The sequence below is a fragment of the Heterodontus francisci genome, chromosome 27 (assembly GCF_036365525.1).
Source record: "Heterodontus francisci isolate sHetFra1 chromosome 27, sHetFra1.hap1, whole genome shotgun sequence".
In the NCBI taxonomy this organism is placed as follows: domain Eukaryota; kingdom Metazoa; phylum Chordata; class Chondrichthyes; order Heterodontiformes; family Heterodontidae; genus Heterodontus; species Heterodontus francisci.
The window spans coordinates 45,262,008-45,275,144 of NC_090397.1; the positions used below are offsets into that span (position 1 = coordinate 45,262,008).

Below are 13,137 nucleotides of genomic sequence, written 5' to 3' on the forward strand. Positions count from 1 at the left end.
TCAACAACATGTCTCTTTTTTCAGCAACAGTCAGGTTACCTTTTGATATAACATCGACACCGGAGATTTTCAGAGAACGATGTCAAAAATCCTGGAAGGCTTAGACAGAATAATCTGTCACATGGACTACTTATTAATTCACAGAGCAAAACAAAAGGAACACGATACATGGGTAAGAGCTGTATTATAAAGACGAGAAGCAGGTCTCACGTTAAATGAGAAGTGTGAATTTTCACAGACAACAGTAAAATTTGTCAGGCAAACCCCCCCACCTACCAAGACTGATGCACATAGATTTCACCACAGGAATATTAAAACTTAAAACTGCAAGCCCTGACTGGAAGGACATTTGCACAGTACTAGCAATGTTGGAACAATGGGGACCCAGTTGTTGCTTCCCCAATACACAGAAATAGTGGTCAGACCAGTTTTAATCACATGACTAACTGGCTATTGCAGAGAATTTTGAATTTCCAACGAACGATTTTAGAGACAAATCGTGTGCTCATGAAGTAAAGATCTCTCCTGGAACTGAAGCAAGAAAGAAGACCTCTCTCCTGCCTGCTTCCATCTCCTTCCTACAGAACTGAATCTTGTGAAAACATGTGAAACTCAAAGAGAGAAAAGTTTCCTACGTGTAAAATTTCATCTTTCTTCTTTAAATCTGAGAAAGCTTGTGTGAATTAGTTTCTTTGTCTTATAATTGGAAAACTGTGAACAAAGATTCACAAAAAGGAGAACTCAAAACACAGTGTGTTTAAAATTAAAGTCTTTACACTAAGACCAGGTAAAGATAGCAAAAGACCCCAAGGCACATTTCTCATTTGGTCGTAACAAAAAATGGGGGCTCGTCCAGGATTGTTACCCAGAGACAAACGAGTGAAATTGGAAGTGAGAAGCCAAATTGTTCCCAAACAAAAAGAGAAAAAATCAATACAGGTTTTCTGGTGGTTGTGTCAGATTGAATACCAACATGTCTGCAACTGAAGCGAGTAGCTCTCTAAGCCAGGGTGAAGTAACTTGGGATAAGTTAAAAGCACTGTCTATGGAGGAATTGAGAAAAATGACTGCGCAGTGTGGGATCACTGTACATGGCAAGGCTAGGAAGTCTGAACTCCTAAGGCTCGAGGCCATCCATTTTTCCCATGAATCTGATGAAGCAGAAGCAGTGTTAGAAGCAGACCCAGACACGGAATTGCTAGCAAAGTTACAATTGGAACAAAGGAAATTTGAATTAGAGAAAAAAGAGAGAGAGCGAAGCAGGAGAGGGAGAAAGAGAGGGCCTTCTAAAAGGAACATGAAGAAAATGAAAGGCAGGAGAAGAGACAGAAAAAGAAAATTCCAGAAAGAATGCAAAGAAAGAGAGTTGAAGTGGCTTGAGTTAGTTAGGGAGCAATGGAGTAACCTGAGTGAAAGCATGGCCAATATGGAGGAGCACAATTCAGGGCTAGGTACGTGATTGCTAAAACTCGCTTAATTAATTTCAAAATTCAATGACGAAGATGTGGAAGCGTTTTTTGTATCCTTCGAGAAACTGGCAAGGCAGCTAAAATGGCCAACTGAGACCTGGTCTCTTTTACTGCGAAGTTTCTGGTCAATGGTAGCCCCTAGGATGTTGATAGTGGGGGATTCAGCGATGGTAATGCCATTGAATGTCAAGGGGAGATGGTTAGATTCTCTCTTGCTGGAGATGGTCATTGCCTGGCACTTGTGTGGCACGAATGTTACTTGTCACTTATCCCAAGCCTGGATATTGTCCAGGTCTTGCTGCATTTCTACACGGACTGCTTCAGTATCTCAGGAGTCGCAAATGGTCCTCCTTCAGGAGGAGGCCGAGATGGATCATCAACTCGGCACTTCTGGCTGAATATTGTGCAATCATCAGCGAACATCCTCACTTCTGACCTAATGATTGAAGGAACGTCATTGATGAAGCAGCTGAAGATGGTTGGGCCAAGGACACCACCCTGAGGAACTACCCTGCAGTGACATCCTGGAGCTCAGATGATTAAACTCCAGTTACCTTAACCTGCAGACTACCATCTTTATTCGGTGCAAAGAGTATAGTAACCCGGATGTGAGAGGCCCAATCAGAGGCCCGGCAGCTCTGAAGCTTCAGCCACGGCACCAGGAGAGGTGCTCACTGCTGAGGTATGCAGGCGTCATCGGCTGCTAGGAAGGTAAGACAAAAAAAATTTAAACTATAACATGGGGTCCAGTGTCGGAGAGGAAATCCCTCCCGGGAAATGGCTGGGGCTACGGGGACTGCCTTCCTTGTCCGCAGCCCCCGCTTTATCCCCGAAAGCCTTCCCTCCAGGGCTGCTGCTGGGACACCACTTCCATTCAACTGGCAGACTCCCCACATGCCAGGAAGGTCACCCCATCATCAGAAAAATGCTAACGGCGCTGTAAAATGGCTCCTTATTGGGCCGTTAATGATGGAAATTGGCACCCCGCCTCCTTGTAGTGGGAACCCTTTCCACTTCCGGTCCAGCGGGACTGCGTTAAGAAGCTGACCTGACGCGGCTCCCCTCTATCTTACCCTACCTCCCAGCCCACCTCCTGGGGGCCATTAAAATCCTGGCCATTGTATCATTAGACAGAGTTGCCAGAGCTCACTGAGGAATAATGTGTAAGGAGGAACAGGTTCTCCCAACAAACAGGAGATCTGTGCAGCTTCCCACTCACAAAACAAACTGCAGCTTTCTATGTCATCTGGTCACTCTCTGCCAGTGGCAGTCAAAATGATAGTTTTCCTCTATTTATTTTGCTTCATGGTCATTCCAGGCTGCAAAGGAGAAAATGGTTACACGTTAGCCAATCAGCTTCACATAACCTGTATAAAACAAATGATAGATATTTTGTTCACTGAGGCAAGCCAGTACATCAAGTTCCCCATAGATGCTGCAAGTCAACATGACTGAGCAGTGGGATTGGCAGCAACTGACAAGTTCAAACAATCCATGCTGCTATTTACTGAGGTAACATCATATAATCGCCTATGAATTATCCAGGTGTGTGCATGGTTGCACTTGCAAGAATTAAGATGTTGTGTCTTCAAAGATAACAAAGTAGTACTGCGAGCAGTCATGATGAATTCATTCTGTATCAGTCCAATATCTCTGCAATTTTTGACCAAGAGCAGCAGGTCCAAGCATGGGCTACTCGGGGAAAAGGCCTACCCATTATTGCCAGGGCTGATGACACCCATCCAGCACCCACAAACAGCATCTGAAAGGTGGTACAATGATAGCCATGGGAACACCTGGCCAATAAGTAAGTATGCCGTAACAGTGATTAGGGTGTCTGGATAAATTGGGGGTTTCCTTCAATATAGACCTCATCATGCCTCCCATAGCATGGTTGCCTGCTGCCTCCTACATAATAATGTCTTGTAACTGAGGTAAGATATTGATCCAGCAGCAGCTACAGAGGTGATGTTATCAGAGAAAGACGAGCCCCAGGAAGGAGAATGCAGGAAAAGCTATAGAAAGACCTGCTCATCAGAACTTATTCTTTTTAGAGGCACCGAACAAATAGCAATTGCTGAAAAATCACAAAGCAATTACCAGGACAGACTCTTCTTCAGGGAGACTCAGCATCTCTCTAAGACGTGCATTCACCCTTTAAATATTGCAGATCTCAGGCAAAAATCTCACCCGGGTTGGCCCGTCAGCAATCCCAATGACTGAGAAATCCAGTAATGAAATACAAATAAGGCCAGGGTCTCATTATGGGCTGGGCCTTGTGTCCAGGTGATCCAGTGGCCGATCATTGCTCTGCCCACCGATCACCCAAAGGAGAAATGTATCCCACAATCGTCAACATCCCAACTCGTAACTGAGGTGTAATATTATTTTATTCCATGTTTGAATTTCAACTTCACTACAAACATGTCACGGTATCAACGGAGACAGTGATTTTATTTGAAGAAAGAAAGAGAGAAAATGAGTTGCGCCAATCCATGATGTTGGGAGGGGGGCGTTTTACTACCAGTACAGTGGAGCTGTCATGTAACATTTGCTGAGCCTCACATTTACACGGAAATTATGTCAAAATTTATGCTGGTTTGCAGGCCAATCCTGCTCATAGGAACTTGCACCTAAATTTCTTGTGGTGCTCATTTGTCTACACCTTTAGGTAATAACTGGCATCCAACAAGAGGAAATGCAGTGCCACTTTAATCTTCATATAGAATGGACAAATCAAAATAGGCCTGGAAGATGAGTTTGTAGAATGCTTTTGTGACAGTTTCCTGGAAGAATACGTGGTGGAACCAATTAGATATAAAGCTGTCTTAGATCTAGTATTGTGCTATGAAGCAGGTTTAATTAGTAATCTAATTAAGAGATCCTATGAGAAAAAGTGTTCATAATACAATTGAACTTCATATTAAGTTTGAAAGTTTGGGACTCCAGTCCCAAACAAAAATCTTAAACTTAAATAAAAATAAACTTTTAAAAAAACAAAAAGTACATTCAATTAAAAAACAAAAACTCAGCAAGAAAGATCCATCCTTGGTTTACTAGGCATGTTAAGGATAGTATTAGATTAAAAGCTGATAAAGTTGCAAAGCCTGAGGATTGGAAGCATTTTAGAAACCAGCAAAGAACTACCAAAAAGTTGATAAAAGGGGAAAAAATAAAATGAGTAAACTTTCCAAGAATATAAAAACAGATTGTAAGAGCTTTTACAAGTATATAAAAAGGAGAGTAGCTAAAGTAAAAGTTGGATCTCTTAGAGGCAGAGACAGAAGTTATCATGGGGAGTGAGGAAGTAGCAGAGATAGTAAACAAATATTTTGGGCTGGATTTTCACCACGGAGACAGGAAACAGGAGTCAGGTTTGTTTTCAGGTTAGAAACCCGCCGCTGGTGGGAAAGTGATTAAAGTTAAGATTTTCATGTGAAGAAGCCCTTAATGGGTATGGAAACGGGTTTCTTGCCCACGAGCCAGTGGGAGCGGGAATGTAGGTGGGTCAAAGGAAGAGTGGGACTCATTTGGACACCCCATGGCAGCCATCACTGAGGCTGCTGGTGGTCCTTATGGATAAATCTGCTGATTGTGCCAAAGCCTTCCACAGCAGAGGGAAGTGAGATATCACAGGAGAGCTGGAGGCCTGGCACCTGGGGCAGGGCTGCCCCTCGCTTTGTTGATGCCAGCCTGGATCTAATGCTGAAGGCCTTGAGGGAGTGGAGCAAGGTCCTCTTCCCAGAAGGTGGCAGGAGGAGGCCACCTGCTCATGCAGCAGGGGCACCTCTCTGCTCAGCATTATCTGCGTCCATCTCCTCTTCCTCCACTTTTTTGAAGATTGACAAATGGCAACAAGTATAAGCTATAGGTAATGAAGATGCGTGATTTGTCTTGTTGTCCTCATGAACAAACTTAACCATGTGGAACTACAATAAAGAAATGCCACACAGGCAAGCCAGCCTTTGTAAGGCACTCTAAAGGGAGAATAACTTAAACACGATCAAGATCCAAAACTTCATAAAGCAAAGGTATCCATGGCAATTCTCTATGTTGGCAATCTGGAAGTACTCCTGAGGCATTATGCAGAATAATGAAAAGGTTTATATTTTGTACAAACATATAAGAATTAAAAATCAAGAATGATTTTATTTATTTCTATCAAATAGCTCCTACAAATGTACTTACCAAAAGCACTTCTTCAATAAAAAGTTTGAATGAAACAAATATGCTTTCTCATACAAATCTGGAGCAAGCTGCAAAAATATATTGCAATGATAAATGATTAACATTTTGATTCGGTCCAAAAACATTCTACTTTATTAAAGACCATAACTTTGATTTTAACTTGGGGTGAGTGGCAAGTGTAAGTTTATGGGACCAGATTGCCTGCATGATATTCAAGCCATTTAATTCCTGCACTTCATTAATATAATGCATAATGGAAATGACCTGAGGCTGGCGGGCAGGCATGGGACAAGCACAGCAGGTGGCCACCACCATGGACTCTCGAGAATGATCAACTGCTGAGTGGATTGATTGGGGAGGGGCCCAGATACTCAATGAAGAAGAGGTCCATGTACATTTCCACAGTGATTTTATTTAAAAATATATAAAAACCAGTGATGTTGGGGGGAAATCTGGGACTGGAGAGGCTCAAGGATTCCTTTTGGAGTCCAGAGGAGAACTCCTACTCCTCCACGCCCATGGGGAAGCCTTAAAAAATTAACATTTTTTATTTACCTTCTGATGCCAGCTTTCCTGGCTGCAACTGGCACTGCACTCAAGACCTGTGGCCCTGGGTTAAGATACCATCAGGGGCCCCATCATCAGACCATGACTTTTGCACGTCAGTGTGACCCTCACCAGCTTGAGTCAAGGGCTTAGGACACTGCTTATAACTTGTCTGTTAAAACGGCTTGGGGTTCAAGGTTGATGGGAAGCAGGTAAGTTGCACACAGCCATGACTTTTACTCCCAATTCCTCCTGCACCCCCAGATCTTGTTCTTGTTTGGTGCAGGGCTTAAAATTAGAGCTTATAAAAACCTGAGTAGTACACTGCTTGAAAACTACACAATAGTGTGCTTTAAATTAAAGTACATTATGGCTTTTGCAGTTCAGACTAGTTAAGGAGTCTGTGTAAAAGTCTAATGAGATCAGCTTCAGGAGGAGAGACAAAGAATATGAATCTTGAACCACAAAGGATGAGCAAAACAGGGAGAAAACTAGAGATGGACAAAGTTAGGGATTGGTAGATATGCAAAGTGGTCTTTATTTACTTAATAATTAGAAATGATCATGCACAAAAAGAATTGTAACCAGCAAGTGTGAAATATTTCTGAACATTTCAATGGTAGTATGCAACTGACTTGTAACTTTGGTGCTGATAGGTTATATTTACTAGTGAATTATAAATAGGCATTTGACACTTACCCTATCATCCTATATATAGTTATAGGAAATAGAAAACTGACCAGCTGCTTACCACCTCACCTAACTCCAGATCAAATAGATAGCTTAGATAACTGCCTATCATTTTGCTCATGCTTTGTCTGAATTCGGCATCGATAAACATATCCCTAAATAAGAAAGGAGTAAAATATTAAAAGTACAATTAACAGAATAACAATTTACATGAAAACAATGCATGTAAGATACAAACCAGGGCATAAAAATTGACTAATGCTTAGAAGTGAAAAATTATTTCTATCTACATTTTTACTCCCTTAAAAGCTCTCACTGCCATGCATGCTCCAGCTAATGAAGATTAGACAACCTGAGGCATAGCCTTCTCCATGGCCTACAACTACAGAATTAACTAAAATGATTTAACTGTGGCGAAATGGGTAGTGTTAAAACACCACAATGGTGTATTGCATTGGAGCAGAAAGGTGGAGCAGTTTAATCCCTCACTCCATCAGGTCCTGATTTTCAATTTCAGTGCTGTGTGAAAGTATCAAATAAACCCTTTTGTAATTAGTTCAAATTCACTTTCACCAAAGATAGTGGATGCGCTGGTTTTGATTTTCCAAATTTCCCTAGATTCTAGAATGGTTCCAGTGGATTGGAAGTTAGCAAATGTAATTCCACTATTCAAAAAAGGAGGGAGACAGTAAACAAGGAACTACAGGCCAGTTAGCCTGACAGAATTGTCAGGAAAATGCTGGAATCTATTATTAAGGAAGTCTAAACAATGCACTTAGAAAATCATAGTATGATCAGACAAAGTCAACATGGTTTTATGAAAGGGAAATTGTGTTTGACAAATTTATTAGAGATTTTTGAGGGTGTAACTAGTAGGGTAGATAAAGGGGAACCAGTTGTAGTATACTTGGATTTCCAAAAGGCATTCGATAAGGTGCCACACAAAAGGTTAATATGCAAGATAAGGGCTCAAGGAGTTGGGGGTAATATGTTAGCATGGGTGGAGGATTGGTTAACGAACAGCAAACAGCGAGTAGGGATAAACAGGGCATTTTCAAGTAGGCAGGCTGTAACTAGTGGAATGCCACAAGGATCAGTGCTGGGAGCGCAGCTGTTTACATTCTATATTAATGACTTAGATGAAGAGATCAAGATCAATGTATCTAAGTTTGCTGACGATACAAAGTTAGGTGGGAATGTAAGCTGTGAGGAGGATACAGAGGCTGCAAAGAGATATAGACAGGTTAAGTGAATGGGCAACAAGGGTTGCAGATGGAGTATAATTTGGGCAGTGTGAGGTTTATTCACTTTGGTAGTAAGAATAGAAAAGCAGAATACTTTTAAAAGGTGTAAAACTTTTAAATGTTGATGTTCAGATAGATTTGGGGGCACGTACAAGGAACACAGAAAGTTAGCATGCAGGTACAGCAAGCGAGTAGGAAGGCAAATGGCAGATTGGCCTTTATTGCAAGGGGATTGGAGTTCAAGTATAAGGAGGTCTTGCGACAATTTATTTATTTAGAGATACAGCACTGAAACAGGCCCTTCGGCCCACTGAGTCTGTGCCAACCATCAACCACCCATTTATACTAATCCTACATTAATCCCATATTCCTATCACATCCTCTCAATTCCCCTACCACCTACCTACACTAGGGGTAATTTACAATGGCCAATTTACGTATCAACCTGCAAGTCTTTAGCTATGGGAGGAAACTGGAGCAGCCGGCAGAAACCCACGCGGTCACAGGAAGAATGTGCAAACTCCACACAGGTAGCACCCAGAATCGAACCCGGGTCGCTGGAGCTGTGAGGCTGCGGTGCTAACCACTGCACCACCATGCCACTGTATAGGGCTTTGGTGAGACCACACCTGGAATACTGTGCACAGTTTTGGACTCCATATCAGGATATGGGGACAATCATTTAGGACTGAGATAAGGAGAAATTTCTTCACTCAGAGGATTGGGAGTCTTTGGAATTGTTTACTCTAGAGCATGGTTGTCCAATATACGGCCCATGGGCCAGAATCCAGCCTGCCAAAGGTTTCCAGCCAGCCCACCAAGGATGAGAAATTTCCGCCATTGGCTTCTTTCAGCCTGCCAAAACTTTCTGTGACTGACAATGGCTGCAGCAGCTTTACTGACATGATGGAAACACCTTGCTGCGCATGTCCTCCTTTACCAAGATGGCACTCTCCAGTATCTGAGGTTCTGGCTCCTTTAGTAACATGGCGTCACCCAGACTGAGCAGCATGTCTGCTGGCACTTCCCGCCTGTACTCCATTCCCAGCGCAGCCCACCCGGGCTTGAGGTGGGCCCTGGCTCTGTCTGTGTACAGACCCGGACTGTGCCTCGGGCCCCAGGCTCTTCATCTCTGCCACTGTCACCAAGGAGGAGCTGCCTGAGGAGGCAGCAGGGCCCAGGCCTGAGTCCTGTGAGCAGGGTGCTGGGGTAATTGGGCCCTGGGAGCAGAGTGCTGGAGTAACTGAGCCCCAGAAGCAGGAGAGGTTGGTGGTGGAGACTCAAAGGGAGGGGGGAGAGAGAGAGACACACAGAAACAGAGAGAGGGAGATACACACACACACACAGACAGAGAGGGACAAAGACACACAGAGACAGAAAGATATAGACAGAGACAGAGAGAGACTGTCACAAACACATGCTATGCCTAATGATTTTTTTAATCCATCAGCTGGAAAACGGAATTAAAATTTTTCTAAAAGGTGGCTTCTAGCAACTAAAATGGCCACCAAAATTTGCATCAAAATCCTTTACATTCCAATGTATTGAATGAGAGTTGAATTATCTGGTCAGTCCCCTCCAGAACAATGACTTGGGAAGTTTGGAATGCATCACCTGGCCAGTCCCATTAACAAGACATTTAAAGATAAACATTTGGGACATTAAACTAGTGGAGACGAACTATTCAAAGGCAACCACTTGAACAATGGGGCCCTGATTGAGAGAAGGGAATTCGTAGATACTAACTAATTAAGTTGCAAGAGGAAATACACTGAGCCATCATGTGATAGGCCCACCATCTGTGTGTTTTAAGCTGGCTTCTCTCTCTCTACAGCAGACAAGCAATTGCACACTAATCAGAAGAGACCCAAATGGGGTCTCTCTTGCTCTCTCCCCCCCAGTCCACCTGGCAGGTTTTGAGCCCTCCTTCCTGGCCATGGCCACCTAAGTCTATCATTGGTGCATATAGAGACACCATGAAGGAAACTAACTGCATCGCTGTTCTCCAGGAAAACCCCAAATCTGCTGGCCACCTCTACAAGCCAGAAGCCTCAGGACCACCGAGTCCATCTGGAAGACAACCGAGTCATCCAACTCCACAGACTGTATACCCCTCTTTATTACTCCAGACTCGAGCCAACCAATCTATCTTTCCCCACTCTGTAACCTATTTGTGTATGTGTGTATGAAAGTTGCAGTGTAGATTATTATTTTACTTAGATCGGTTTAATGAAACACTCACTGAATTGGCCAGTACATTCTGTCATGCAGGTCCCCACCTGCCAAGAATGATGCACTCATATTTCACCACATGAACATTGATTTTTTAAACTATTACTGGAGTAAAGAAAGAACTTGTTTTTAAAAAAACCACCAGACCCTTGGCTGGAAAGACAGACAGTACTTGGAAAGGCCAAATTGGCCACTTCCTGCACCAATTTAATCCACAATGGACTTTTGATTACCAGACGTTGAAGGTGGAGAAGCTAGCATTCCAGGTTAACCACCAAGATGGCCGAATACACAAACAGACGTGGTCAGACCAGATAAGTCACAGGACTAACTGGTTGTTGGAGTTTTTTTGAATTTGAACTTGCCACAGAGAATTTGAACTCAGAAAGCTGTTTGCTCCTGGACTGAAAAGACCTCTCTCCAGTCTGCTCCCATCTCTTCCTCACGGAACTGAAGACCCATTGAAGACACATGAACCCCAAGAGAGAAAAGTCTCCTACAGTGAACAAGGTTTAAGAATACTGGGCCCAAACAAAAAGCAAGACTACCTACAAAAGGACTACCTACAGTGAGCTCGAAGCACAGTAACAAGAAACTATTCTAATATTGCCTCAAACCTCCCTACCTTATTTTATCTTCTGCTCTTTTCTGTCTCTATTTGTATGTGCGTATCGCGTATGCATGCAAGTGTGGGGTGTATCCGTAGGTGTTAACCGAATTAGAGTTTTAAGTTTTAATGAATTTCACTTTTCTTCTTTAAATCTAAGAAGGGCTGTTTGTGCTTGCTACCTTGTACATGACACATATTATTCTTGAATACATAGATGACTAACTTGAGACATGACATGTGGTGAAGTGTAGCATGCTTGGCAGGAAAAAGGTGACTTTGGACTCATGGTTCTCAAAGTTCTCTACCAATGAAGTTATCTTCCTGTTGTAGATTGATAGCGATTGATTGTTATGATTAGTCAATAACTCCATTATTATTGTATCATGTGATCACCAGGATGTTGGAAAGCGAACTAGATGGGTCTTTGGTCTTTTTTCATCTAACAATTAATATATTCCTATGTACAGCCAAGACCCCACACTGCACTCTGTGAGGAATGACCTTTTCCAACTTCATATGCAATTTCCTCCCTGGAATGTGTAACTGAACCTCAGTTTCCCAAACTGATATAGTATGCTCCAACCACTACATCTGGATCTGATCCAAGTTGCTGCCAATAAGTGTAATGTATGGAATGAATCCCTAATGAGCTGAATTTACCTTAACAGCATTAATATAAATTAATCTGAAATCTCTACAAAGTCAAATAGTCAAAAATCTCAAAACATGATTAAGATCTTCATTGTCCATTGGCTGTAAGAGCCTATATGAAATAAGTTTGGGCTTTCTCAATCCATTTCCTATTGACATGGGCCCACAGCACAAGAATGCATTTATTCAGCATTAATTGGCAGTTTAACTTGGTGAGGGTGTGGAACAGCTGGAGTCGAAATGGAAAAATTCATGCTGGTGGAGCACTTAAGAATTGTTGGGATACTAAAGAGGAAATTGTACTCTACAGCTAGCTTGTACTATATCTAACCTGGCTTAGTTGACTACATTTCTTTGTGGAACAAATAAGAAGCTACAATGCATGCTGGTAACATGGTCTAACTTACTTAGTTGGGAAATATTGCTCTTTAATGTACTACAAATACTATATATATATACATATACTTCTCTCCAATGTTAACAAAAAAGTCAATATGAGTACAAAGCTAGTTTACTGCTAACATTAGCAAATATACCTTACTACTCTTTCTCTTTAAAACATTCTGAGATTTTGGCATGATTAACAAAGGACAGTGGTAGAATATCTTATTGTGCCATAACTGCTAAAACTTAAAAACTGTTTTTTCCCCCTTATTCATGTTCATATCACATGACTACCCATATTCCAGATAATTGTCAGAGGCATGATAAATTTGAAGTTATGGTGCCCTCTTGCTGAATAGGTTTGTAATGTATGTAACATAATGAGATACAGCAAAATCTAAAACAATTTTATACTTTGTAATTGTGGAAACAGGCTGTTTTTCTGTAAAAGAGGGGAATACAATTTCATTTATTTAGCCACTTTACAGAATTTAGCTCCGTTACAATAATTACATAAAATCTATTCAAGCCAAAAGTACTGCTTTAACTGCTTTCAGTTAAATCTGATAAGAAATTACAGTGTAAAGTTTACACTCTGATCATGGTTAAATTGCAAACTGGATCATGGTTGAATGTTAGCTGTCCTCAATTTGCAATTAGACATTGTAAATGTTGATTTATAGGACCCACCAGCTCAAGTCTAGATGCCTTTGATTCGTCCTGTAACAAAAGAAAACTTTTTTTAAAAATAAATTATTTGATTGAATTACTTGAAATAAATGTAATTAACCAAATAACTAATGAGGTCTATTTCTTCTTGATTTTGTGATATTGTTGTACTCATTCACAAGCTAAAGCATTCAGGAAAAAGTAATTCCAGCAATCCAGTGGAAAAGGACATTGGCAATTTCAAGGGCTCAACATTATTTTCTTAGCAATAGGCAGAAAAATATATGTCAAATATAATTTCTAATTATTTTGGCAAATGCACCAAAATCAAAGGCTTCCTACAACAGTATGTAACAAGTCAAGTGCATCTAATAGAATTTAGTTACATTCTAAGGCCAAATTGCTCTCAATTAATAGCATAGTGTGATAAAAAATGTCTTAAGGATTGAAGCAA

General features: G+C 41.6%; 1 protein-coding gene across 1 annotated transcript in view; it reads right to left on the reverse strand.

Annotated features, from left to right (window-relative positions):
- Positions 1-13,137, reverse strand: part of fbxl13 (F-box and leucine-rich repeat protein 13) — a 447,713-nt gene that overhangs the window by 415,323 nt on the left and 19,253 nt on the right. Inside the window, exons 3-5 of the mRNA XM_068059249.1 lie at positions 12,705-12,734; positions 6,955-7,048; positions 5,658-5,725 (exon numbers count right to left, since the gene is read on the reverse strand). Of these exons, the coding sequence (XP_067915350.1) occupies positions 5,658-5,725; positions 6,955-7,048; positions 12,705-12,734 (192 nt within the window). The remainder of the gene's footprint in view (positions 1-5,657; positions 5,726-6,954; positions 7,049-12,704; positions 12,735-13,137) is intronic.